Genomic DNA, 27,965 nt, shown 5'->3' on the forward strand with positions numbered 1-27,965 from the left:
AATTTATGTACAGCTAGGAGACTTCCCTGCACAAATCAGACAGTGTGATAAAAATGTTACTTGCTTTCTTCATTTAGCTATATTTGATGAACTATTTTCATTGCAGCTCATTTTAGATAATACTTGTTCTACTTAATAGCTATGTAACATATTTTTCATAATTTAGTAATTTCAAAATTAATTAACACTTGATCTTTTGAAATTTTGAAATCAGTTTAATACCAAATCCATGTACACATTTCTTTGTGCAGTTACATATGTAAGTATTTTGGTAGAATGGATTCTTAGAATTAGTATGCGTGTTTTAAATGTTGGGTAAATAATTTCAGTTTTTTAAATCCAAAATTTGTGCCAATTTATACCTCCACCAACAATGTGTTTAGTGTCGTCAACATCACATGTAACACCTTTTTCCCCTCACAATCTGTTGGGTAAAAAAATGATATCTCATTTTAAAGTAGATTTCCTGATTGAGGTAGATTACATTGTCATATTTATTGGTATGTTGTGTTTATTCTGTTGTCTGTATCTACATATTTTTGTCCATTTTTCTCATGGATTTGTGTATTACCCTTTTGGCTTTTTCATATATGTTAAAATATATTAGCTGCATTACTATCCTCTTTCTTAGGACGAAATTTCAGGCCAGTCAAAAATTCAGGCTCATTTTACTCAAGCATTAGTTAATCATGGGTAGAAAAGACTCCATAGGTCCAGGCTGGAGGAGACTGGTATAACTTAGTATAATAGTTACAGACACAGTCTCTGGCCTTTGGAACACCTAGAGAAAAGTCCTCCTGTGCTACCTACTAGCTGTGTGAGGTGTACTTAACATCTCTGTGCCTTGATTTTTTTCATGTAAAAATTGCATATGGTAGTAATACTTCCCTCTGGCAATTGTTATGAAGATTAGAGTAGACATGAATGTATATGTGTAAAAAACTGTTTGTTATGAAACAAGTACTCAATAAATGCCAGGAATTAATCTTATTATATCATTTGTGCAATGCCACCACAAATGTACAGATCTGGGAAACTTTGTAAGTAAAAGTTATTCTTAATCTTTTTCAAATAGGGTAATGAAACTGTTTTTACTTCCTTAGAGAGGACAGTTAATGTGAAACTTCTTTTGCCTTATTCTCCAAGTCTTATGCCATTCACAGTTCTTACAGCATAAGTATATTGAAATCATTAATTAATTTTGTGGTTACTCTTGAATTCCTACTATTTGTGAGGCTCAGGAGTTTGTTATATTCAATTATTCTCAAAAATTCCATTGAACTTTGTCTCCTATGTAAGAGAAAAACAACATACATTCTAGGAAGTTAATAAAAAGACATAGCATTTGAGAACTAAAAGAAACTTAACAATCGTCTAGTCCAACATTTCATTTTATATGTGGGGAAACCAATGTGCAGAGGAATTAAGTGACTTCTCTGAGGTCATGCAGTGAGTAAGTTGTAAATTGGGAGAGAAACCCATAATTTTGTGAAGTATATATTTGGTCTTTGTCCCCATTTCCTGGCATACAGTTTCTAAAACTCGAGGAATCCCCAGAGTGATAAGAGTATCTTTTGTATGTCCTGTGGTTTGAATGTGTTCCCCAAAGTTCATGAGCTGGAAACTTTAATCCCAAGTGTGACAGTGTTGAAAGGTGGGACCTCTAAGAGGTGATTAGGTCATGAAAGCTCTGACTTAACGAATGGGTTAATGGTGTTGTCTCAGGAGTGGATTTGTTATGTGGAGATTGGGTTAGTTACAAAAGCAAGTTTGTCCCTCTCTCCTCCTCTCACCTTTCACCATGCGGCAAGAAGGCCCTCTGCAGATGCTGACACCTTGATATTGGACTTCCCAGATTCCATAACTGAGAAATAGATTTCGATTTTAAATAAATTACCCAGTCTGTGACATTCTGTTATAGCAACGCAAAATGGACTTAGACGGTATGCTAATGAGATGACTGCTGGCAGGGAGCTCCAAAATAACTTGAGGATAGGGGCTGGTTACCACAAAAACAAAGGCGTGTTTAGTGGGTTGGGACTTTCAGCCTATACCCCAACCTCTAGGGAGGGGAGAGGGCCTGAAGTTTGAGTTGATCACTAATGGCCAGTGATGTAATCAATCATGCCTGTGTAATGGAGGCTTTACAGAAAACCAAACAGGGTTTGCAGACTTTCTGGATTGCCTAACACATGGAGGTTCCTGGAGGGTGGTGTGCCCAGAGAGGACACGGAAGCCCCATGCCCCCTCTGCCATACCTCACCAGATGCATCTCTCATCTGGATGTTCATCTCTATCCTTTTTAATATCCTTTGTAGTAAACGGTCAAACATAAGTAAAGTGTTTCCCTGAGTTCTATGAGCCACCTTAGCAAATTCATTGAAACTAAGGAGGCGGGGGCATGAGAATCCCAATGTATAGCCAGTTGATCAGAAGCACAGGTCACAACCTGAGGCTTGCAATTGCCATCTGAAGTGTTGGGTGGGGGAACAGGCTTGTGGGATCTGACACTGTCTTTCAGTAGATAGTGTCAGAATTGAACTGATTTTTAGGGCATGCAGTCAGTGTCCACTGCAGATTGCTAGGTGTGTGGGGAAAGACCTCAACATATCTGTTGTTAGAAGTAAATTGTTGAGTGACTACGTGAGTATAAGCAAAAGAGTAGGAAAAACGCCTTTGGTTTTTTTCAATATTTTAGAGAATCCAGATGTCCTGGCTCTGAGCCAGTCATCTGAGGACCAAACCAGGCTGTGCCTAGTAGTGAACCTCTTCTCTTGACCCAACAGGATTACAAAACTTAAAAACAAAGAAATAAACAGAGACAGGTAAAAAAGGAAACAAAAACCAAAACAGCAAATCAAATGGAAGCAGGGCTCTTAATCAAAGTTCATCGAGAAGGCAAGAAAAATAGATATGGTCCGGGAAAACATCAGAACTCTGAGACAGCATTCCAAGTCTTGTTTTTCTCCTACTTTTTTCTTTTTTCTTTTCTTTCTTCCTTCTTCCCCCTCCCCCCCGTTGAGACAGGGTCTTACTCTGTCACCTAGGGTGGAGTGCAGTGGCGCAACCATGGCTCACTGCAAACTCAACCTCCTAGGCTCAAGCAATTTTCCCATCTCAGCTTTTGAAAAGCAACTGGAACCACAGGCGTGTGCCACCTCACCTGGCTAATTTTTTTTTATGTTTGAAGTTTTTTGTAGAGACAGAGTTTCACTATGTTGCCCAGGCTGGTCTGAAACTCCTGGGCTCAAGCAGTCCTCCTGCCTCAGCCTCCCGAAGTGCTGGACTACAGATGTAAGCCATTGTGCCTGACCTTCACTTTTTCTTAGGAACCATAGATTTAACAATGAGTCTCTATATGATTAATATTCAAAGTGTGGTCTGTGGATCCGCAGCATCAGCAAGGTATGAGAGATGATAAGAAATGCAAATCTCTGCCTATTTCATTTGGACCTGTTGAATCAGAACCTGTACTTTTGCAAGATCCCTGAATGATTAACATACACATTGACATGGGAGAAACACCGGTCTACATTATCTAGCAAAGAGTAAAGAATAGTCCTACAGGTCAGTGATGGCAGTGCTCACTCTGCATACCAAGGACACCATGGGGGCCAATTTAAGGTGGCGCATGAACTGACTTCCACTCCCAGAGTGTCATGTATCATTTTCAGTAATTACAGCATCTAATACTTACTCTTTTGCAAGAGAGAGGAGGGGAACACTCTCTCCATGGCTACTGTGTCAGCACAATCACGTTGTGTCATACTATAACTATAGGGTTTGGCAATTTGGGACACTCTTTTTGAAAGACCTGTAACCTTTGTTCTATATAATAGGAACAAATATTTATCATCCTAGTTTTATATTAGCCTCAAAATATCCTCTCTGAATGTGTTTACAGTTTCTCTGTGGCCACTGACAGATGAGATGTAGTTTAAATATTCATCTCAGAAGAAACTTTTGCAAAAGCTGAATTTATCTGGAGCTAAAAGTGATTACATTGACTGCCACTGTATTTAATTACATATTTTATGGAGATCCTTTTTTAAAAATATAGAAGTGTGGACTACATGATTACTCATTTATTTATTTAGTCAACATTTATTGAGTAACTACTATGAAACTGGCCTGGTCTAGCCACTGAAGATACAAATATCAATAGGCCCTTTCCAAAAGAATGATTCTCAGTTAATGTAGAGTAGATTGACTGGACTACAGTTCTGTTTCTACCACTTGATATTTCTGTGACATTGAGTAAATTAATTAATTCTCTAAACCTGAATTTCCCCTCTATAAATGAGAATATCATTAGTACTGAATTCACAGTGTTGATGTGAGGATTATATAAAAAATATGTAACATATTGTCTCATACGCAAGTGCTAAATAATTTTTAAGCTACAATTACTTTCTACAATTCTGTGTTCTTCAAATAAAATTATTTTTATTTCTATTTCTATTTTATTTTATTCTTTTCCGAAATGGTCTCTTGCTCTGTTGCCCAGGCTGGAGTGCAGTGGTGTGATCTCAGCTCACTGCAACCTTCGCCTCCTGGGTTCAAGCAATTCTTCTGCCTCAGGCTCCTGAGTAGCTGGGATTACAGGTACATGCTACCATGCCTGGCTAATTTTTGTATTCCTAGTAGAGATGGGGTTTCTTCATGTTGGTCAGGCTGGTCTCGAACTCTTGACCTCATGATCCGCCTGCCTCGGCCTTCCAAAGTGCTGGGATTACAGGCGTGAGCCACCGCACCCTGCCCAAGGATTTTTAAAATATAGAAATCAGAAGACAGTTTAACACTGATGATTGTATCTAAGTACTCAGCAGATAGTTAAAGGTGCATGAATTGGTACAACTAGTGCTTAGTGAGTGTCTACTAGTGCTAGGCAAAATGCTTGTGTTACTGATAAATGAATGAACAGATTCCATTTCCTACTGTTGCAGAGCTCCCCATCTTAGGTGTGAAATTTGATACCTACCTGAGCAATGTTGTCAGGTAAACTTTCAGGTAAATACTACCCAAAAGATTATAACCATTTTAATATCAATAATGAAACTGAATTCCTTTGTCTTGGGGCTGTTTTTAGATAAAATACTATAAAACATCCATTTTAATTCTCATCAGTTGGTAAGGCACTGTTGTAACACTGCAGTGTCCATCTTCTCTTTCAGTGTTGTCTGTTTCACTCTCCAGCTCAACCCCAGAGTCCTCCCGCCATGCATCCCTGACCCTTGGAGTCACAGTTCTTTCTTGTGACCACTCTCCCACTTTTTTCACATCTCTGTTTAGAGTCAAGCTGCTTCCTTTAGAAGATGTATACCCCTTTCTATCCAAAGCTGAATATCCATAGTTTAGTCTTAATTATGTGTTTTGTTTCACCGTCACGAGTTCTCTGATCTTTATCCTCAGATATGCTCTATAGAGTCCATGCTATATAGTGGTTATGGCTGTAGGGTCAGGGATCAGATTGTCTTAGTTCAATCCTGGACTGGGTACTTGTTAGCTGTGAGGTACTGGGTAAGTTGCTTAATCTCTCTGTGCCTCAGTTTCTTTACATGTAAGGTAGTGTATTGATTATCTTCTGACTCAAAGTGTTATTTTGAGGATTAATTGAGGTAATACATGTAAAATTCTTAGAGCAGTGACTGGCACAAAGTAAATAAGCTCTCAGTGTGTGTGTGTGTGTGTGTGTGTGAGAGAGAGGGAGAGAGAGAGAGAGAGAGACTGACTATGGGTGTCTTGGTTCTGGGTCTTAGCTGAACTAAATAGTCAGTCTCAGTGAGAACAACCTTTAATCTCATCTTCTTCATGTTCTGCATTTGTCTAGAAGTCCAATGCTTTCATGTGACTCAGCACATAGGAGTCACCATCCAGGACAAGCAGCCTCTCCTGCATGATCTCTGGTCCTCCATGCCTTAGAGAGAACAGATCAGCTCCCTGTGGCATACATCAGATTGTACAGAAACCTTCCTTCTTTTAACACTTCTGCCTTGGGATACATTTACCTTATCCTTTATTTGATAGCATAGATATTAAAATTCTACATTGATGTGCTATGTACAGAGGCTGGGAGCCAGACTGTCTAGGGAAAAGTCTGACACTTGCTGCTTTCTGGTTTGTGCAGACATAAAATAGTGACAATAGGACCTTCTTCCTGGATTTGTTATGACTAAATGAAGTGACCCATGTAAGTGCTCTTAATATGTAGCATATGCCATTGAGTGGTGAGTCAAAATGTTAGCTATTATTATGAAAACTCATTTTGTTTTTTCGTTTAATAAGTTCTACCTGGGTATCTTCAGTCACAGGGAATAATGAAGAGTTGGGTGGAGTACTTGTTAACCCCTAAGTGAAAGGCATACACTTATTTTTCTGAAAAATTTTACAGACTCTCATATAGTAAAATTGAGAAAGACCCTGGAAGCAAGTGGCATCCTAATCTTAGGGAAGGTTAGAAAGTAGAATTTACAGGTGACACTTTGGGAAGCCACCTAAAATGCATGGGGACCCATCTCTAACCATTAGATTTGTAGCGAAGATTTGTTAAAGAAAATTAAAATGGAAACCAGACATGGAGAATCACTTAGATGATTCAGGCTGGGTTAGGTCACTTATGGAATCACTTTTCCTGGAGCAGGGAAAGCCAGTTAGGCCTCATAAGTGACCTAACCCAGATTTATTTGCAAACACAAGTGAAAATTAACTTGAACTATTTCTTATAAATACTTGTATTAAAGCAAAATGAAATTTAAGATTAACCTATCAGAAGCTGCCAACTAAATTTTATAACTAGAGACTTTCCAGCAGTATAGGCCAATTAAGGCAATTGTATAAAGGTAACCAGTCGAATATTTGCTTTAGTTCCGTGGTTGCCCTGTGAAAGCCCTCCCCTTGTATTCCCTTGGTGGAGCCCACGGACCACTTACAGTTTGGAGCTGTCTGATTCATGAATTGCTATTTGCTCAAGTAAACTCTTTAAAATTTTATTGTACCTCAGTTTACCTTTTAACAGGACAATAGATTGGATCAGCAAAAATAACTTTACCACCATGGTTAAAGAGCTAGCTAGATACCAACACTGTCTGGTGAAATTTCCTTTTTCAGGGGTAAGACATTCTAATGAGGGAAATGATCCACAACTGGACTAACCAAGGTGGAAGAGCTGATGAAAAGACACTGGAGAATCATGCTTAGAGATAGATGTGCATATGTACAATACACAGCTCAACACTCAGTATTTTCTGAAGAAGCCATAAACAACCTAAATAGTTTTCTTGGTTGCTCATTTTCAGCCTTTTCAACAGGAATGCCCAGTTTTGCCTCTTTGCCAGCTATTAGCTACTGAGTTTACCCTGAACTTTGTAAACACTGTTCACTGTTCCCACACGATCTGTAGGGTTCTTTTGCTTCTCTTCTCTCTTTTACCCTATATATCTTCTTTTTCTTTTCCTTTTTTGTTTTCTTTTTTGAGACAGTGTCTCCCCCTGTCCCCCAGGCTGGAGTGCAGTGGCGCAATCTTGGCTCACTGCAACCTCTGCCTCCCAGGTTCAAGCAATTCTCATTCTTCAGCCACCAGAATAGTTGGGATTATAGGCGTGCACCACCATGCCCAGCTAATTTTTGTATTTTTAGTAGAGATCCAGTTTTGCCATGTAGGCCAGGCTGGTCTCAAACTCCTGGCCTCAAGTGATCTAACCACCTCAGCCTCCCAAAGTGCTGGGGTTATAGACATGAGCCACCGTGCCTGACTTATCTCTTCTTTTACGTTTGTTGCTTCACTCGGACTACTAGTTAACTCCTGTACGTGAGTTAATAATTTTTACACAAAATTTCTCGGTGCATGCATCACAACTAAGTACCTCTGAATTGTTATTTAACAGGGAAAGTGCAATTGTATGAGAATGGACAAGTGTGCTGCTGGGTTGTGGGAATCACTTCTTTGGCTGAACCTTTTTATTTTCTTTTAAATCTTATGACATATGCTATTAGTAAGTTTATATAGTTCGGTGTATTAGTCCACTTTCGCACTGCCATAAAGAACTACCCGAGACTGGATAATTTATAAAGAAAAGAGGTGTAATTGACTCACAGTTCCACATGGCTGGAGAGGCCTCAGGAAACTTACAATCATGGTGGAAGCCAAAGGGGAAGCAAGGCACGTCTTACCATGGCAGAGCAGGAGAGAGAGAGAGAGAACAAAGAGGGGAGTGCTGCACTTTTAAACCATCAGATTTTGTGAGAACTCATTCACTGTAAGGACAACAGCAAGGGGGAAATCCCTCCCCATGATCCAATCACCTCTCACCAGGCCCCTCCCCTGACATGTGGGGATTACAGGGATTACAATTTGACATGAGATTTGGGTGGGGACACAGAGCCAAACTGTATCATTTGGTTAAAGAAGTAAGTGGCCTGCATTTAACTTTTGGGACTGGGATAATGAATTAAAATAATTTTTTAGTTTACAGATATTAAAGTAATTGTGAAATAAAAGAAAAAATCATCTGATAAAACCATGTCTCATAGAAACCCAATGAATGCAACATATCTAAAATTTTATCTGCAAAAAAAGAGAAAAGGCTTGCCCTTTTGTCAGTAAAGCACAGATAAAAAGAAAGTAATAAACTTTTCTGGATCGATGCAATAATTGGGCATCAAGAGTGCAGGTGACAACGGAGGTTGGCAGTTCAAATGTCACAGCCTGTTAGGAATGACTTTCCTTGCACAGTGCTCTTCTCAGGGCACCCTTGACCTCTATGTTCCTCAGGCTGTAAATCAGGGGGTTCAGCATTGGGTTGAAAAAACTGTAAAATAGAAAAAGGACCTTCTGCAGCTCCTCAGGGTGGCAGGACTTGGGGGCCATGTACATGACGATGGCACTGCCAAAGAAGAGTCCCACCACACAGAGGTGGGAAGAGCAGGTGGAGAAGGCCTTTCTGCGGCCCTCCCCAGACTGGATCCTCAGGATGGCCACCAGAATGCACGAGTAGGAGACCAGCACCAGGCAGAGCGGCCCCACCAGGATGAACACACAGGCTGCAAAGATGACCACCTGGTTGAGCCAGGTGTCAGCACAGGCCAGCCTGAGGACAGACAGGATTTCACAAAAGAAGTGGTTGATTTCATGAGGCCCACAGAAGGGCAGTCTTAGGATGAGAACCACATGGACCAGAGCCAGGAGGGAGCCACAAGTCCAAGAAGTGATGGCCAGGGTGATGCAGACTCTCCAGGTCATGATGACGGAATATTGGAGAGGGTGGCAAATGGCCACATAACGATCGTAGGACATCACCACCAGCAGGAGACATTCGCTATGTCCAAAACTCAAAAAGAGAAAGGTCTGCATCATGCAGCCAGCAAAAGAGATGGGCTTGGCTGGATGCAGGAGGTTCACCAGCATCTGAGGCACCGTGTTGCAGGCATAGGTGATGTTGACGACAGCCAGGTGTGAGAGGAAGAAGTACATGGGGGTGTGGAGTCTGGAGTCCAGTGAGATGAGCCCCAGGATAGTCCCATTCCCCAGTAGGGTGAAGACATAAAACAGGGAGAAGAGCCCAAAGAGGAGCATCTGAATCCTTGGGTCCAGGAGAAATCCCAGCAGGAGGAACTCTGTGACCGTTGTCTGATTTTTCACCATTTCACTAGTGAAAAAACTAAACAAACACACAAACAAACAAACAAAAAGTAACTATGTGACACACTTTTTAAAAAGTCTATTTTATTTATTGTTTTATAAATTTTTAGTTTGTGGAAAATTGTTAGTAAATGTCTTCAATAACTCATTCAGTTATACATAAGTAAAGTTTTACTTGAAAACTTGCTGTTAATTCAGTCCTTCATATTTGTAACAATCGCTATACCTGAAATCCCAAATGCAAGAAATTATTTTTCGAATAGAAAAAGGGTAGCTAACTTCAGCAACAAGAATTGCAATATACTATGTAAGTAACCAACAGAAAGAAATTATTGACAAATCAGTAATTCAGTTTGGCACTTGACAAATGGCAGCATAAACGAATTCACAGTAAGATGCTTAGCCTGTGAATTGGTGGTGTGCTGAATCGATGAATTTGTCTTCTTGACCTTGAATCTTGGATCACAGTTTCCTTAACGAACTTCAACATGGTTTTTGGTGCAAACATTTGTCAGTGCCATTGCAATAACAAAATAACTCGAGGCTTATCTACTTTACTGAGATTAAAGTGAGGAAAGGCACTGTTTTTGGCCAGTGCCTAGTTTAATTGTTGTCAATACCAGTTGGGATATTAAGCAGTGTTTCCCAAGGATGTAAGAGACAGACCTGCACTCTGAGAAATAAATTTGTGAAACTCACATGTAACTGATGAGAATAACAATCTAGAGGTGAGAAACACTACACTTGCAGGAAACATGTGACTGGAGAGTTTGAGGAGCTTCCAGAAGGCCACTGCCGGTGCTTTGATGAAATCTCTGGGAGGCAGAGCAGAAGAATGTGATTCATTCAGTGAGCCCAAGTGTAGTCAGTTGTATGGTGTGCCTGTCTGGAGAAAGACTGTAGGAAAAAGAAGGCAGGTAACCAATACGGAGTGTAGTCATCAGGCCAGAGGGGCAGTATTTGGCAATGCATCCTTAATGACATTCAGGGTAAGGAAAAAGGGGAACCAGCTGCCCCAGGATCCTAGTCACCTGGTGATTCTATGTCTACAGTCTGGATAGATGGTTTGGGTAAATAGCCCTAGCTAGTAAAATCTCTAATTAGCCCCTCTTGCTCTGATTTCATATTCATCAATTAACTGTTAGGTAATAATTTATCTTCTTGAGCAGTTATTTCTACAAAGAAGAAATGTGTTGAGTAGTAAAGTTCTTGGCTCCTTTTGCAGTCACATTTTGAAGTTTAAATAAACGAATGTTTAGGTATTCTGGCTTATGCATTTTCCTCTTTTGATTTTGGGTAGTGTGATGCAGTTCCTGAACAAAATTCCTAAAGCTGAATCTAAAATGTGAGGACCAGACTCTGGGTCAAGGAAACCTCATTGAAGCAAGAATTGCGGAAAGAGACAGATCCTTTCTAACAGCAACAGATGAGATATCTGTTTTCTTATAAGCATTATTGATAGGTGATCAAGTTACCTTGACACAAAACTAATCTAAATAATATATTAAACATGCCTCACATTTGACCAGAACTTACTAAATTTTAGGTTGATAGTAAAAATTTCTCAGTAGGCGCCGTCACATGCACCTGTAGTTCCAGCTACTTGGGAGGCTGAAGCAGGAGGATAGCTTGAGCCCAGGAGTTCCAGGACAGCCTGGATAACATTGCAAGCCCTCATCTCATAAAATAACATAAAATAAAAAATTCATGTGTTTATCAAACTTTCTAAATTTATTTTTTAAACTCATAAGGCATAGAAAAATATTTGACTGTGAAAGATGTATACAAACCTACCCACTTATAAAACAATAATTTCCTTTCTCAATTTTTCATTTCCCTCAAAAGAAAGACATAAAGGAAAAAAGAAACACAGTAAAAACCGTGATTTTTTGAAGCCAACTGAAAGACAGGTGTAAAAGAAGGAAAATAAGGTACCTGATAGTCTGCGTATTCTTTCAGAACAGCAGTCCTGTTTGATTCAGTCTTGATTTCTTTTAAAGAAATGGAGGGGGCATGTTCATTTTTATATCCCTTTAATTGTGTATATTAATACACATTTGTCAAATGACATATACATAAATATAAGCAAATGAATTAATAACTAAGTATTGATGTCCTTATATTAGATCTGGTTTCTTTTATAGTATAGTCTCATATAATTATGCCAAGTTTAGCCCCTTCCTCCCAAAAGAAATAAAATGCTACAGTTCAGAAGAATTTCATCCCTAATGATCTGAATTAAAATGAAATTTTAAAAATGTGTCAAGAACAACGGGAGGATTCATAAAGTGTTTAAACACTTGAATTTTGAATCACTTCTCTTTTATCTTTTTTTAAATTTTATTTGATACCTATGTGATATACTTAATGTTAATTAAAGACCATCAAGAGGAAACCAAACAGAGTAGATTTCTAGGGAGTTGGAAGGAATGGACTGGGTGATTTTGCTCTACCTTGACACACCTTCTAATTCCAAATGTAGCTTTCAGGCACAGAGATGTACATTATATATGTACAATTTCAGAATTTAAAAAATGACAGATTATCTGGTTAATACATGGTAAGGAAACTAGAATTTTAAAGTAAGTATCTAAGAAGGCATTTGCTTCTTTATATATAAGCAAAACAACATAACTTTATGGAACCCGCATTTTAAAAAGCAAATCTCAAAATTTAATGATCTGTCCGGTTCTTTTCTAACATTTTGGGCATGGGTAAAGCAGAATCGCTAAAGTGATTATCTATAGTTAATCTGTAGCTCATCTGAGCTGCAGGGCTATTTACTTGTAAGTAACAAGCGAGAAATGAAAACTGACTTATCTTATTGCTTACATAGTTATGAGCCAAGACTTCACAAAGTTGTCTTATGGAGTCATAGTTGATAATCTAAGTAAGTTTTCTGGATATAAGAACTATCGTGGGCCATGAAGAACTGTCAGTTTCATGTAACTACTGTCTATTCAATAATCTGGTAAAGGCTGATAACAATTGATCCTACTCTTGAGTGCTTCCTGTGAACTGGGCACTGGAGGAGCACAGTGTAGCAAGTTGATGGTTCTGAGCTTGTGAAGATTTCATTGTGAAGATGTGCCTTGGGAGGAAAAGCAGAAATACATAAAAAAGTATACATTAAACAAAAATCCTATAAAAAGAAAACTTAAGGTATTATTAATTATTACATCATTTTCCTACTTTATTACACCACCCTTCTCACCTCAGTTCTTTTTCTGTACTCTTTCCATGTGCACCACAAAAACTTATCCTCCAGTCTATGGAAAATCTAATATTTATACATATTTATTTAGTACATTCCAGATGCCTTATGCCCTCTTTAGTGCCATGCTCAATTTAAGATAAGACACTGATTTAGCATCATTTGGGTTTATATTCATTGCACTAAATACATTCTCATAGATTAGCATGTATTGTGACTGTACTGACAATAATTAAATGCATAAAACAGCTGACATGTATTAATTTTCCTGAGATGTAACATCCCTCCATAATATACTGTGCTATACTTTCCTTTGGCTGGGAAAATTATTTCATACATTTTAGCGAAATCTAGGAAACAGCAATTTCTGACTTCTTTTGTGAGTGTCATCTTTCCCAAATAAATCTCTATCACATAGATATTTCTTCACCAAAGAAACATATATAGCCAAGTCCTAAACACTTTTACATAATTTGCACATCAAATGTGCATCTATTTTTTCCCTGGAACCATTAATATATAATATGAATGATGAGCATATATGTTTAGCCGTAAAAGAAATAATTTACTTCCCTTCTCAATACTTAATAAAAAGCGTCAGTAACAGAGTGAGAGTTAACCAAAGCCTAGGAGCTACAACATGTCTAAGAGGAATTCATGGTAAAGTAAAGAAAGGCAATCTGATTAGCTCCCACATTTGGACTCAAGGATCTCAGAAGGGTGAAGCACCTGAAGGTTTCTGGGAGTTTCAGTGGGAGCTGCAGAATCTTTGCTTCTGTTTCTGATTGAAAATGTATGAGAATCCTCAGCAAAGGAGGTGTTATTCTCTGATGGGCTCAGTCTGGTTGGCAGTTCAGGGCTCTCTGTAGGGACTGGGCTATGAAACCTCCTGCATGCTCACCTCCTGAGGGAAGGAGAGGCAAGACAATTGTCATTTTCTATTTCTGTTCTTAACCCCAGCAGGATGCACAATTAAGAAACCCAGACAGCCACAGAGCACACCTCTGAGACAACATCTCTTATTACCATCCCGGAATGCTTGGCATTATTTGAATTTCATGAATACCCAGATTGCCCTTGTTCCCCAATCTCCAGATGGTTCAAGTGAACCTGTCAGGAAGCAGGAACAGCGTGGCAATGAGTAAGCTCCTGGTGTGAACCTCTGGAGCTCAGCCTCTCTCTGATGTAATCTGGGTTCCTTGTGTGGCAGCAGAAATGGGAAGAGAGGACCTGAAATATGAGTTGATTCCAAGTGACCCTCTAAGGTTAGAGAGGCAGAGAGCAGACAAGGAAATCCAAAGTGTCCCAATGGGGCTTATTAGAACCTACCCGAAGGAAACGTTTTTCTAGGGGACAAAACACCAGTGCAAATCCACTGCTGGAAATGTTTCCTCTAATGTCTATTATGAAATGCAGAGATTTTGAGTTCAGCTCCTCTCGGGAGGGGAGGAAAGAATCCTCTCCAAGGTAGCTTCCTCTAGCAGTTTCCTGCCTCTTGTGGGATGAGAAGATTTCCTGTCTAAGATATTGTCACATTTATTTGTATTTTGCTGAGTTCTTTTCCTGGATGTGAGGCAGTCAAAATGTTATTTGGAAATCTCCTATCAGTCAGTCATGCAATTTAGAAAGAAGTTAGTTCCATAGTGTGGTCTCTGACTTCCTAAGGTTTAGAATAAACTCAGAGGACAATCTGGCACAGTTATTAAGGTTTGAGAGTATGCCCATCTGTGCTCTGACTACACATCCACCGCGAGAAGAAACATACATGTAAGGACACCAAAAATACTATATGGAAATCTTGTTGCACAGTAGGCCACCCATCATTATTACAACTTTTCTTTTTCTTTTTATGTTGCAGGTGACCTGCAGAAAATATAGAAATCAGGAAACTCACATACAAAAGAAAAAGTTAGTAGCAAATGGAAACAACAGTTATAAAAATATAATATGGTATATAGTATAAAAATTATACTATAGTCTACTTTTAACCTATTTTATGAAAAGTATGCCATAGTATAGTTTTTAAACTATTTTTATACTATATAAATAGTATAAAAAGTATAAAATAGGCCAGACAGGATGGCTCATGTCTGTAATCCTAGCATTTTGGGAGGCCGAGGCGGGTGAATCAGCTGAGGTCAGGAGTTCGAGACCAGCCTGGCCAACATGGTGAAACCCTGTCTCTATTAAAAATACAAAAATTAGCTATGCATGGTTTCATGCCCCTGTAGTCCCAGCTACTCAGGAGGCTGATGCAGGAGAATTGCTTGAACCTGGGAGACAGAGGTTGCAGTGAGCCGAGATCGTACCACTGCACTCCAGCCTGGGCGATAGAGCAAGACTCCGTCTCAAACAAAACCAAACAAAACCAACCAAACAAACAAACAAACAAAAAAACAGTATAAAATAGTTTTGGGACATAGTTTTATATCTAACATGATATGACACTCACTTATTGTGTAAAAATCTATTTTATGATATAAAAGTAAATTCATCGAACTAAGACAATAAGAAATTAAATATAAATGTTTAAGACCAAACTTAAACCTAGAAAAAAACATCATCTCAAAATGACATGTTTCCCATGGCATAGGAAGCTGCTACGACTTTTAAGTGTGTAGGTGGTGGATTTTGAAATCTTTCTACATTTTTCTTTTTTGAGAAATTTGGGTTTATCTTAAAAACCCTGAGTTAGAAAAATTAGATTGATTTCATTCAGTGGCAAATACAGGAAGATGTATACTGAATTATATTTTTTAAAAATTTCAAACGTAGAAGATTGTGAGGTTGAATGAGGTCACCTCCTGAAGCTTCTATACTAGGAATGCTGATCCGTGATGGACAGGGTTCGATTTATTTTCTTTAGATGATCCACCGTTGAACAATAGAGACAGGGTCCCTCACGGTCTGTATCCAAACAGAGGCCAGATTTTTACAGACTGATCGAGGCATAATGCTCAGACCTACATCTCTTTAGAGGTTCACTTTGCAAGGAAAAAAATATTGTTCTGCCTTAGAAGGGGGCTGAAGGAAGTATTCACAATGAGTCAATTAATATCAGGATCTCCTGTTCCAGGAAACTCTTACTAAGTATTACAAAGGAAATTTTATGTGCTCACATAAGTTTAGAAAACACTGGCTTAAAGCTGGAATAGAATTATTCTTTCCTAGAGAAGTTTTTACAGCGTTCACTGTGCTAATATGAATTGTGATCCCTAGACAGAGGCATCTGATGGGAAGTAAGTCTCAAACTTCTTTGACCACAGAACTTATTTTTAAAGTTCTCTGAAGGGACCAGTGTTTTGAGGAAAACATTCTGGGAGCTATGGGACTGGATCAAAAGCTAATGAGGATATTGTAAGGGGTATTGTCCCGGTGTGGAGAAGCTGCAGCATGACCTGAAGAGATACATTTCTAGAATTCATCCCACATCTGCTGAATCAGTCATTTAAAGATAGGGCAGGAGATAGCTCTGTTTTAAATAAATGTCTCACATAATTCTCATGTCCACTGAGGGCAGAGGTCACACCAGTACAGAGTTGGGTTAAGAACTGCCCAACGATGTAACTAACTTCCTAGATCACTGTCAATCACAATGCCATAATCCTCTCCATAAAGCCCTTTCTACTTCCAGCAGTCTCTTCAAAGTAGTCTTCACTTCTGAGTTCCTAAGACTATAGATAAGGGGGTTGAGCATGGGATTGAAGAGGCTGTGAAACAGCAGGAGATATTTCTTCTGCTCCTTGGGGTTCCCATATCTGGGTCCAACATACATGATAATGGCTGTGCCATAAAAGAGTCCAACTACACAGAGGTGGGAGAAGCAGGTGGAGAAGGCTTTCCTCTGACCTTCCCTTGATTGGATCTGAAGGATAGCACAGAGGATGCACATATATGAAACTACAATAGTGGACAAGGGTCCCACCAGCCCAGAAATTGCTCCGGCCAAGACCATGTTCTCATTGATGTGGGTATCGGCACAGGCAAGTTTGAGAACAGCCAAGATTTCACAAAAAAAGTGATTAATTTTCTGGGGCCTACAGAAGGGTAAAGGTAGAAGTAACACAAGATGAATCAAGGATAAAACAACTCCAGTGGCCCAGGAAGTCGCCGCTAGGGTGATACAGACTCTCCAGGTCATGATGGCCAAATATCGGAGGGGGTGGCAGATGGCCACGTACCGATCATAGGACATAACCACCAGGAGGAGACATTCTGTGACAGCAAAAGTGGAAAAGAGAAAGGTCTGGGTCATGCAGCCTGCAAAGGAGATGGGCTTGGCTGGATGCAGCAGGTTCACCAGCATCTGGGGCACTGTGTTGCAGGCGTAGGCGATGTCGACGACCGCCAGGTGTGAGAGGAAGAAGTACATGGGGGTGTGCAGTCTGGAGTCCAGTGAGATGAGCCCCAGGATGGTCCCGTTCCCCAGCAGGGTGAAGACATAGAATGGGGAGAAGAGCCCAAACAGGAGCATCTGAATCCTTGGGCCAACGGGAAATCCCAGCAGGAGGAACTCTGTGATGGATGTTAGATTGTGTCCCATATCCCTATGACAGAGGAAATCAAGTTAATGCTCATGGTTTAAGAGAAGTGTTTAAAAACAGATTCATTTTAACTTGTTTGGCACTCTTTGGTGAATTAGAAAAGGGTTCACAGGCAGCTGCAGTGAGTTTTTGTGTTTTTAAATGAATGCTTAAAGACCATTTGGTAATGCTAATAGAAATGTTTAAAAAATATATGCAGGCTGGGTGCGGTGGCTCACACCTGTAATCCCAGCACTTTGGGAGGCCCAGGCAGGCGTATTGCCTGAGCTCAGGAATTCAAGACCACCATTGACAAGACGGTGATACCCCATTTCTACTAAAAATACAAAAAATTAGCTGGGCGCAGCGGTTGCACCTGTAGTCCCAGCTACTCGGGAGGCTGAGGCAGGAGAATTGCTTTATCCCGGGAGGGGGGGCTTGCAGTGAGCCAAGATTGCACCACTGCACTCCAGCCTGGGCGACAGAGCGAGACTCCGGCTCCAAAAAAAAAAAAAAGAAAAACAAATGCACGCACACACATACATAGGTTTCTTTTTTATTATGTTAACTTTTTAATAAAGGCTAAAATTTCAAAATAAACATGTCACATATTAATATATTCTTTTGTTCTTATTTTTTTTTTAAATGGCTCAGTCCTCTCAGGGATGAATATCACATGTTAATCTAATACACAGTTTTTGTTGGATCTAGTGAACTATCTCATATCCTTCAAATAAATTCTTCTTTTCCTTGGTCCTATTATTCAGAGTTTTTCTCTACTGTGTTTCAGAAACAATGAACACTGATTGATACACATGTCAAAGTCTTCAAACCGCATTAGGTTTAATCTTAAATTGGAAGGTTTAATTAAGGGCAGCCTGTACTAAGGTTAGACAACCGTCAGCCAAATACACCAGTGGTCATTCACCTCTTACACTTTCCACTCTTGCACTGATCATCACCTCCACAGCAAATATCTCACAAAATCTTTTCATATCCAAGTGTTAAGACTTATTTTTTAGCCCAGAATCTAATTTTTTGTTATTTAGTTTTCCACAATATTTAGATGAGCTTTTATGTGAATGACTGAATAGATTTGCACTGTGTCATTATCTAAACACGAAAACAGAATCACTAAGTTTTGTTGGATTTGGGCTTACTATTGATAAACCCTCTGGCATACATAGTTTTAAGCATTGTCTATGCAGGTGATAGGCAATAGTTAGATGAATTTATGAGGAATGCTGCAGAAACAGTCTCTGAATTCTCTGATTGAACTTAGGCTTCCTTGATCCCACAATGAAAATGTTAGCATAAGCATGCTATTGTCATTTTTGCTTAAATTTTATTCTCATTTTTAATGTAAAATTATATCGTCTTGGAGATAGCAAGGATGAACAATAATCCTCCATTTAAGTGTCCATAAGATTATAAATTTAATCCTGCAAAACCAACTAAAAAGTATTTCATTTGCATTGGACTTTTCCTACCACCATTCCAAGGATAAGTGTCATGCTTATGCTGAAGAAAATAAAATAATTTGCAGTTATTTATTGATTTCTTCTCATTTATTTCATGTTATCCTGAGATTGGATCTAAACTTTGAGCTCCTAATCATTGCTCAGATTGTGCGGCCTCATAAGATTATGTATAATAAGTAAACAAGCATCTGTACACTTGTTAACCTGATGAGCTTCTGTATGTGACACTTTAAGCCTTTTTAAAAATAAATTGCTGGGCTATGCTTGGTGGCTCATGCCTGTAATCTAAGCACTTTGGGAGGCTGAGGCAGGAGGTTCGCTGGAACCCGGAAGGTCGAAATCAGCCTGGGAAACATAGAGACCTCATCTCTTTCAAAAAATTGAAGAAATAGTAATTATATGAAAAAACAATTTTTAAAGAAAGAAAGTGCTGGTCTTTTTTGTTAATGTGAAACATTTACCAGAGTCACTTGCACACAGGTATTTCTTCAACTTTAAAAAAAGCTACCAGTCAAAATACCGTGAACATATTGGTTGCTTTAATGTATGAATATACTGCTGGATAATATGCTGATATCTATTAACATATTTTACTCATAGTATCCTATTATCTAAAACTGTTGGTGAGCAAAATTTGAGCACGAAGAGAGTAGAAATGTACTTTTGCATGATATTAAAGTGTGACGGTAAAAGCAAACAAACAATGAAAACGACATTAAATTATATTTGACCAGAACTCACAAAGGCAGTTAGGAAATCCAGGTGTCTAGAGATGATTGCTGTGTAAGAACGTAGATAATCTTCATACAGAAAAGGCAACCATTTCTACAATGTGGCTGAGTTTACTGATGGTGCTGGGAACTTTGCTGCCCATCTGAGAACTGCCAAGGAAGGCTCCTGCCTCTTCAAGTGCTTTTGAGAAGGGAAGGTTTTATTAATCATCACCTCGGCAGAGTACCTTCCAATTGTCATGAGAGCTTTGTGTAACACATGAGAAAATAAAGGCTTCATTTGCACCAGCATGATTTCCATAGAGACATGAAGAACCCGACCACTGTTATTCTTCTAGGGGCAGAGAACTGAGCCTCTGTCTCACTCTGTCTCTGAGGAAGCCACAGTGATAAAGAGATTGAGATTAAGGCAAGAACAGAAAATGTCTTTGTAACTGAAAGGATACATATGTTATCTAAAGTAATATGCTGGGACCACGTGGCTATGACAGCTACCACAATATGTGAATTTCTTAGAGTTTCACCAATATTTATGCTATTCCTTCCCCAAACATTCAGAAAGCACTTGGGAGATGCAAAGATCCATGCCTAGGTTTGTTTGGCAGTAAAATAAAATCTTGACATGAATTCCTGCAGTCATTTCTTTTAGTGTAGTCTGCTTTCCTAAATACTCAGAAGCTGGTGAGAGAATAAACTTGAATTCCAGGGTTTTAATCATTAGATCTTTTTAGATAGAAACTCAGACCCTTTATTTTTGACCACCAATCTGTAGATGTTGGAGATTCGTTTTAAATAATCTCTGGGGCTCATTGACCTGTCTAGAAGAAGAATGGATAAGGCATAAGGATTGAGCAAAATTTACTTTTCAAAATTTTCCTTTTTTTCTTTTTTTGACAATGTCTGATCCTGCCCTTATGGGAAGGATAAAGCTCTGTAAAATCACAGGGCCAGCTCCTGTTTTCTGAACCTTTCTATGGATGGGGATGAATCTATGTATTCCACTTATCAGAGTAGGTTTACCCTCATGGATTACATTTGAGGTCCCGCATCTGAGTGGTTGACAAATTGTGCCAATATAGCTAGCCTAAGTGTCCTTGTATTAGGCCTGGCTTGTTTACAAAGTTATCAGCTGGTTGGAAGGACCTAGGAGACTGTATATGTAAGCTGAGAGAGAGGCATCAGTGACATAGGGATCTGTACCAACTGTTCATTCAGCCTACTTTTGTCTTTTGCATTTTTTCTTGCCCTAAAACATATTGCATCCATTATAAAATAGATGGTTGCTGTGACCATTCAGTCTTATGACTTGGTAGGTCTAATAGCACTTCAGCTCAAGCTGGACAACTCTGGATTTATACTTACTTGACATGCCTTTCTCACTAAGCTTAATAATTTCTAGGTTTCATTTAATGACTTTCACTTGAACATTTAGAGGACATTGTACAGTGTTTAATTGGCTTAGTTTCAATTTTGTTGTGTGTCAGGGACTAGGGGGGCCAGAAGAGGAAGAGAGAGAGGGAAATGACCAGTCGGTGGAGCAATCAGAACAAACACAACATTTATCAGTTAAGTTTGCTGTCTTATGTGGACGTGCTCATGCTGCCCTAAAACAATTACAATAGTAACATCAAAGATCACTGATCACATCATCATAACAGACATAATAATAACAAACCAGTTTTAAATACTGTATAAATCATTAAAATTTTGACCTAGGACACAAAATGAGAACATGCTGTTGGAAAAATGGTGCAGATAGACTTGCTTGAGGCAGGTTAGCCACAAAATTTTAGCCCAATGGAAATGCAGTATCTATGAAGCACAATAAATTGCAGAACGATAAAATGAGTTATATCTGTATATAGAAATAGAATTAATTTGATTGTGTTTATGTTAAATTCTGTGACCTTAATGGACTCACTTCTTAATTTTAGGAGGTTTCTAAAATAGATTTGTTTGGATTTCTATGTAGACAGTCATGTCTGTTGTAAGTAGGGACTGTTCTCTTTTTTCCATCCTGACCTATATGTCCTTTATTTTCTTGTCTTATTGCACAGTGTGTAACTTCCAGCACTGTTTTGCATAATGGTGATAAAAACAGATATAGTTCCTTTATTCTTGATTTTAGAGAGAAACCATTCGGTTTTTCACCACTAAATATGATGTTAGTATAGCTATGTCCTACATAACACTTTGGTCAGTGATGGACTGCATATATGAGAGTGGTCCCACAAGATTATAATGGGGGTGTAAAATTCATATTGCCAAGTGATGTCTTAGTCATGATAATGTTGTAGCACAATGCATTACTTACATGTTTGTGGGATTGCTGCTGTAAACAATCCTACTGCACTCCCAGTGTGATATAAAAGCAAACAACTATGCATTTTACTATGCATTTACAACATTCTACTAAACTTTTTGTCGTTATTTTATTTTATTTTATTTTGGAGATGGAGTCTTGCTCTGTTGTCCAGGCCGGAGTGCAGTGTTGCAATCTCAGCTCACTGCAACCTCTGCCTCCTGGGTTCAAGTGATTCTTGAAGTAGGTGAAATCAGCCTCACAAGTAGGTGAAATTACAGGTGTGCAGCACCATGCTTGGCCAATTTTTTATGTTTTTGGTAGAGATGGGGTTTCACTATTTTGGTCAGGCTTTTCTTGAACTCCTGACTGCAAATGATGTGCCTACCTCAGCCTCCCAAAGTACTGAGATTACAGGTATGAGCCACTGTGCCTGACCTTTGTCATTATTTTAGTGTACTCCTTTTACTTATAAAAATGTTAACTCCTAAACAGTTTCAGGCAAGTCCATCAAGAGGTATTCCAGAAGAAGGCATTGCTATCATAGGAGACGACATCTTCACGCATGCTCTTACCTGTGAAGACCTTTCAGTGGGACAAGACGTGCAGGTGGAAGACTGATATAGATGATCTAGATACTAGGCAGACTTAGGCTGATGTGTGTCTTAGTTTTCAAGAACAAATTTTTAAAAAGTAAATAATTAAAATAAACAGTTTCACAAGTAGAAAAATGTCTGTAGAATAAAGATATAAAAAAAGAAAACCTTTTGTGCAGCTTCCTAGTATTTGTGTTTTAAGTGGTGTTATTACAAAGTAGAATCAAATTATGATTAAAAATTAAAAAGTTTATAAAGTAAAAGTTATAGTAAGCTAAGGTTAATTTATCGTTGAAGAAAGAAAAATGTTTTAATGAATTCAGTGTAACTTACGTGTACGGTGTTTATAAAGTCTACAGTATCATACAGTAATATCCTAGAGCTTCATACTCACTCACCACTCACTCACTCACCCAGGCAACTTTCAGTCCTGTAAGCTCCATTTATGGTAAATGCCGTATACAGATGTACCATTTAAAAAAATCTTTCAGGTTATATTTTTTTACTGTGCATTTTATGTATTTAGATATGCTTAGATACATAAATACCATCGTTGGTGAGTTTTAGCAAATTGTTACCATAAATGTAACACTTAATTGTATTATAATAGCCTATAGTATTCAGTACAGTCATACGCTGTACAGGTTTGTCACCTAGGAGTGATGGGCTATTCCATATAGCCTAGGTGTATAGTGGCTACTATATATCCCATCTAGATCTGTGTAAGTACACTCTAGGACGTTCCCACAATGACAAAATCACTTGAATGCACATTTTTCAGAATGTATCCGCATCGTTAAACAACACATGACTCTATAATGTTAGGTTTTTGTAGATGCTTTTTATCAAGTGGAAAAAGTTTCCTCTATTCTCGCTTTATAGAGTGCTTTTATCATGAATGGATGTCGAAATGTGTTAAATGTTTATTATGTATCAGCTGATATAATGTAACTTTCCTTCTTTTGTTTGTTAACATGGTGGATTATTTTGATTGACTTTGTGAGATTTAATCAGGCTTGTTTTTCTGGAAACAATCCCCTATTGGACATGGGTCAATTTTGAAAAATATAGTGTAGAAGTCTATTTGTTAAGTAAATTGAACACATCTTTATATATATATATATGTATATATGTGTGTATGTATATATACACACACACTCTCTCCTGGTTTTGGTATCAGTGCAATAATAGCTTCAAAATATAAATTGGGAAATGTTCTTTTACTGTTTTCTGGAAAAGATAGTGTAGAATTGGTGTTAACATTTTTTAAAACCTGTCAGAATTCTCCAATGAAACCATCTAAACCTAGAGATTTCTTTTTTGGTAGTTTTAAAATTATGAATTCTATTTTCTTAATGGTTATAGAGTTCTTCAAATGGTCTATTCCTGCGTGGTGAGTTGAGTTAGTGTGTTGCAGCAGGAACACTGCATTTTGTCTCTTTTGTCTAAGTTGTCTAATTTATGTGTGTGGAGTGGTTTGTAATATTCCTTGATTGTCCTTTGTGATGTACGGTGTCTGTAGTGATATCGCCTGTTTCATTATGTAGTGATATCGCCTGTTTCATTATGATTTTTAAAATTTGTATCTTTTCTTTTTAATTTCTACTTGAGTTTGCTAAATTTTATTAATCTCTTAACGGAGCTATCTCTTTGTTTCATTGATTTAACTATTGTTTTTCTCTTTTAAATGTAAGTGTTTTCTGTTCTTATCTTCATTAATCCCCACCCTCTACTTGCTTTCAGTTTATTCTGCTCTTCTTTTTCTAGGTTCCTGAGGTGGAAATCTATTGCTCACTCGAGACTTTTCCTCTTTCCTAATGCATGCATTTATTGCTATAAGTTGGCTTCTCAGCACTTTGATATGTCACAGTTTCATGTTTATCCAGTCCAATGTATTTTTAAAATTTTCCTTGAGACTTCTTCTTTGACCGATAGATTATTTAGAAGTGTGTTTTTACATTTCCAAGTGTTTGGGAATTTTCATATCTTTCTTATGCTGACTTCCAATTGGATTCCCTACAATGATTTTTGGTTTTCACCTGCTCTGGATGATTATTATCTCTTAAATTTGCTGTGGTGAATTTTAGGGCCTAGGATAGCTCTATCTTGCCATGTGTTTTGTCAGCACTCGAAAAAATACGTATTCTGCTGTTGTGTGGCATATTCTGTAAATGCCAAATAGATTCTTTTGGTTAATGGCATTTTGAGTTGTTTTATATTCTTGCTGATTTTTTCCCCTCTTTTAAAAAATATGTAACGCCTCGCAAAATTTTGTGTAATCTATATGCAGGAGCTGTGTTAATCTTGTCTGCATCATTCTAATTTTAGAAAGTGAGGCCAAAGCCAACACTCCTTGCTGATTTTCTGTCTAGTTCTGTCAATTATTGAAAAAGGCATGAGGAAGTTTCTAACTATAATTGTGGATTCGTCTATATCTCCTTTCAGTTCTGGCAGTTTTCTTTTTTAAAAAAATCAACTAAAATGTATTTAATTAAGCATAAAGTTACTTTCTCATTTATCTACAACCACAGTGAATACAGTTCTTGGCATGAAGACACAGCCTTTAGAATTTAAAGCCTCCCCACCTGCGAGATTACACATATAAAACTCCCACTGTTGTTGCTATAGTAGTGGATTAGTTCCCGTGATTAAACGTTATACGATCTAGAATATAATAAAATGGAAATGATTTACTCATAGATTTCTATTTAAATCATCTTTATTTATAAACTACTATACTAAGAACTATAATTCCTTAAACTTCAATTTGAGAAAAGTGTAATCACTTAAGTAACAGCCGTTACTTAAACTGAAAATGAGATCAGTCTAAATTACTTTTGAAGAGAGCAAAAATATCGTCGGGTTTCTTGCTGTGGTTCTGGTTGTTCAGTAGCAGGCTCCTTGGAAGACAGAATCAACCCTGAAGGGAACTCGCTTCTACCTTCAGAATGTGGGGTTGGGGTAAAATCCAGGTCTTGGGTGAAGGTAAGGAGGAAAACCCCTCGGTGGATAGATGTTTCTCACTGCAAATGGAGCACGTGGTGGACCTGGGAAATCCCTTGGTGGATAGTAACCTCGAGAAGCTCCAAACATGGTTCCTGGAGGAGGTGGGGGGAAAGGAGGTCCTCTTCTCATGAATGGGCCTCTTGTATTCACAGGAAACGATGGACCTCTGATTGGAGCTAGAGGTGGAGGAACAAAGCCGGTACCGGTTGCTTTATTTTCAGCAGGGAGAGATGAATCAGGCACATTTAAATTACCAGGATCATCTTTGGCATCATTTCTACTGGATTCCATTTCTGAAAGCATTGACCCATCCATTTTATCCAAAGAAGGCATATTAAAACTTCTGAGTTCTGCTGGCCCAGATAGTCCATCAGAATTAGAATAAAATCTGTCTTCCCTTTGTGGAGGAAGCGCTGAATCAGGATGTGATTGTCCTGGTGGAGGAAACGTCATCCTACGGTCCTGTTCCCACGGAGACGACAGGGACCCAGTGTCAGGAGGAGCCCTGTGAGGATCGGTTAACGTATCGCAGCCTGGTTCTCCTCTATCATTGGTAATCTGATGGTCCAGAGGATTCCCTGGGCCTCTTGGGCCTCTTCCTCCTCCCTCCGGAAGCACAGGTGAGGGTCTTAGTGGACCCTCCAACACAGTTTGAGGAGAGAGAAAAGCTCTCGTTTCAGATGAAGGCTGACCCAATGGTGAGGGACCACATGGAGAATGCTCTCTGCCAAATGCTGTATTTGAAGCATCAGGTGCACAAGGATCTTTTTCTAAAAGTTCAAATTTAAACTCTGTTTCAGTTAATTTTTGTCTGTTGTGAGCATTTTCTTTCCTTAAATCATTGAGGTTTCTTTCAGCAGTCTGAGCTGCCAACCAATTATCATGTCCTTTTTTCTCGTAGGAAATAACCTGCCTTTGATAAAAATTAATAGTTCTCTTCAATTCTTCTTCAAGATCTTTGGCTAGCTTTCCATAGGTCTCCAGCCCTTCAGTGGTATGGCTGATCTTTTTTTCCACTTTAGAAAGTTTCTCTTCTTCCTGTATCCGGAAATTTTCCTCTACTGTCAATTTCCTGTGGAGTTTCATTTCATTTTCTTGATAGAATTCAGTCATTATTTTAAGTTTCTGTTGAAGCTTCTGATTCTCACTTTCAAAATACATGTTTTCTGACTGCAAAGATGCTTGTTGAGTCTGAAGATTTTTAATATGCTCTGTAAGCTCTTCCTTTGTTTTGTCAACTTCAGATAACTCAATAAGAATGTGGTTTCTTTCTCCTTCCGAGGTTTTCAAAGAAACATTTAACTTAGCAGCATGAATCAGTTTCTTCAAAGCTCCTGTTGGAGGATCATCTAAGTAAGCACCATTTTCCGATTCACCGTTCACTTCTAATTCCGAGTTATCATCATCCGTTATGTCCTCTCCAAGCACAGCAGCCCGATCTTTCATCTTTAGCAAGCGTCCAGTCAGAGTTTTGATGTGATTTTCTTTATCATTTAGAACTTGTTCTGCGTGTGCTTTGGAGTCTTCAAATGTTATTTTCTGTTTATTAAGTTCACTCACTTGTTCTTTCCATACTTCAGCTTCTTGCAAAAGCCGCTTCTGGCTTTCCTGAAGTTGAGAATTTTCATTCAAAGCATCTTGTATTGCTATCTCGCGTCGTTCTTCACTCATGTTAAAGATCTTGCAGATGATTTTGGCTTCTGCTATTTGTGATTTCAGGAATTTTGACTCATCTTCTAGAGCCTGTATCTTTTTTGAAATATCTGCCATCAATTCATCTTGTTGAGAATGTTTAGATTTCTCTTCTTTGAACTCTTTTTCTAGACAGAGGATTTCATCCTCAAGTTCAGAATTGGACCTGTTCAGCTTTTCACAAGTTGCCTCCAAACTTCGTGCTTCTGCTGCCACCTTCTCAAAGCTGGCATCCTGTAAAGACGACTCTGCTTCATAGGCTTCGTACTCTTTTTGAATAAGGCTAAATTTTTCAAGTAGTTTACATTTTTCTTCAATTAGTCCAGAAAGCGTTGCAGCAAGTTGTTTTTCTCTTCCCACATAAAGCCGACTCCTAACGGATCTAAAAGCTCTCCACAGAAAAAGGGGAACAGCAAAAAATCCAACAACGGCTGCACATACCACCAGTTCCCATGGAAAACCATAAGGATTCGAATATGGTCTCCTACTTTCAGGCAGTGCTGCCACATCCCTGCGTAGCTCCTCCAGGACCAGCCCCAGATAGGGCTGAGGGGTAGCGCCGGGCTCCTCCATAGCGCCGAGGCTGCTCTGGGGTCTCCGCAGTAACACTGGCCACAACAAGCGGTGGAGAACACGCAGCCTGGGGTCTGGAATCCGAATCCGCACGTGGCCACCAAGCGGAGCGGACCACTGCGGAGCCAGCTGCGGGGGGGTTTGGGAACGCGGGCACCCCACAGGCCTCACAGGCCCATGCTGCTGTCCCCTCATCCCCCCTGCCCCCTT

The 27,965-nt window shown here is 38.9% G+C and overlaps 4 protein-coding genes and 1 non-coding gene across 5 annotated transcripts in view; 1 reads left to right on the plus strand and 4 right to left on the minus strand.

The window, feature by feature from the left end:
• LOC112425398 (nif-specific regulatory protein-like) overlaps nucleotides 1-27,965 on the plus strand; it is a 119,694-nt gene that overhangs the window by 47,633 nt on the left and 44,096 nt on the right. The window lies entirely within an intron of this gene.
• Nucleotides 8,513-9,640, minus strand: LOC105474815 (olfactory receptor 2A1/2A42-like). Its single transcript, XM_071094309.1, has one exon. It carries the CDS (start codon nucleotides 9,638-9,640, stop codon nucleotides 8,708-8,710), a length of 933 nt encoding a protein of 310 aa, XP_070950410.1. The 3' UTR covers nucleotides 8,513-8,707.
• Nucleotides 15,639-17,394, minus strand: LOC105474816 (olfactory receptor family 2 subfamily A member 7). Its single transcript, XM_011729628.3, has one exon. The coding sequence runs from the start codon at nucleotides 17,392-17,394 to the stop codon at nucleotides 16,438-16,440; it is 957 nt and encodes a 318-aa protein (XP_011727930.2). The 3' UTR covers nucleotides 15,639-16,437.
• On the minus strand, nucleotides 24,730-24,831 carry LOC112425411 (U6 spliceosomal RNA). The gene has a single exon (XR_003016466.2). It is a non-coding gene; the product is annotated as a U6 spliceosomal RNA (small nuclear RNA).
• On the minus strand, nucleotides 25,348-27,875 carry LOC105474993 (cTAGE family member 8-like). Its single transcript, XM_011729952.3, has one exon. It carries the CDS (start codon nucleotides 27,753-27,755, stop codon nucleotides 25,428-25,430), a length of 2,328 nt encoding a protein of 775 aa, XP_011728254.3. The 5' UTR covers nucleotides 27,756-27,875; the 3' UTR covers nucleotides 25,348-25,427.

Source organism: Macaca nemestrina, chromosome 4, assembly GCF_043159975.1.
Source record: "Macaca nemestrina isolate mMacNem1 chromosome 4, mMacNem.hap1, whole genome shotgun sequence".
NCBI classification, from domain to species: Eukaryota; Metazoa; Chordata; class Mammalia; order Primates; family Cercopithecidae; genus Macaca; species Macaca nemestrina.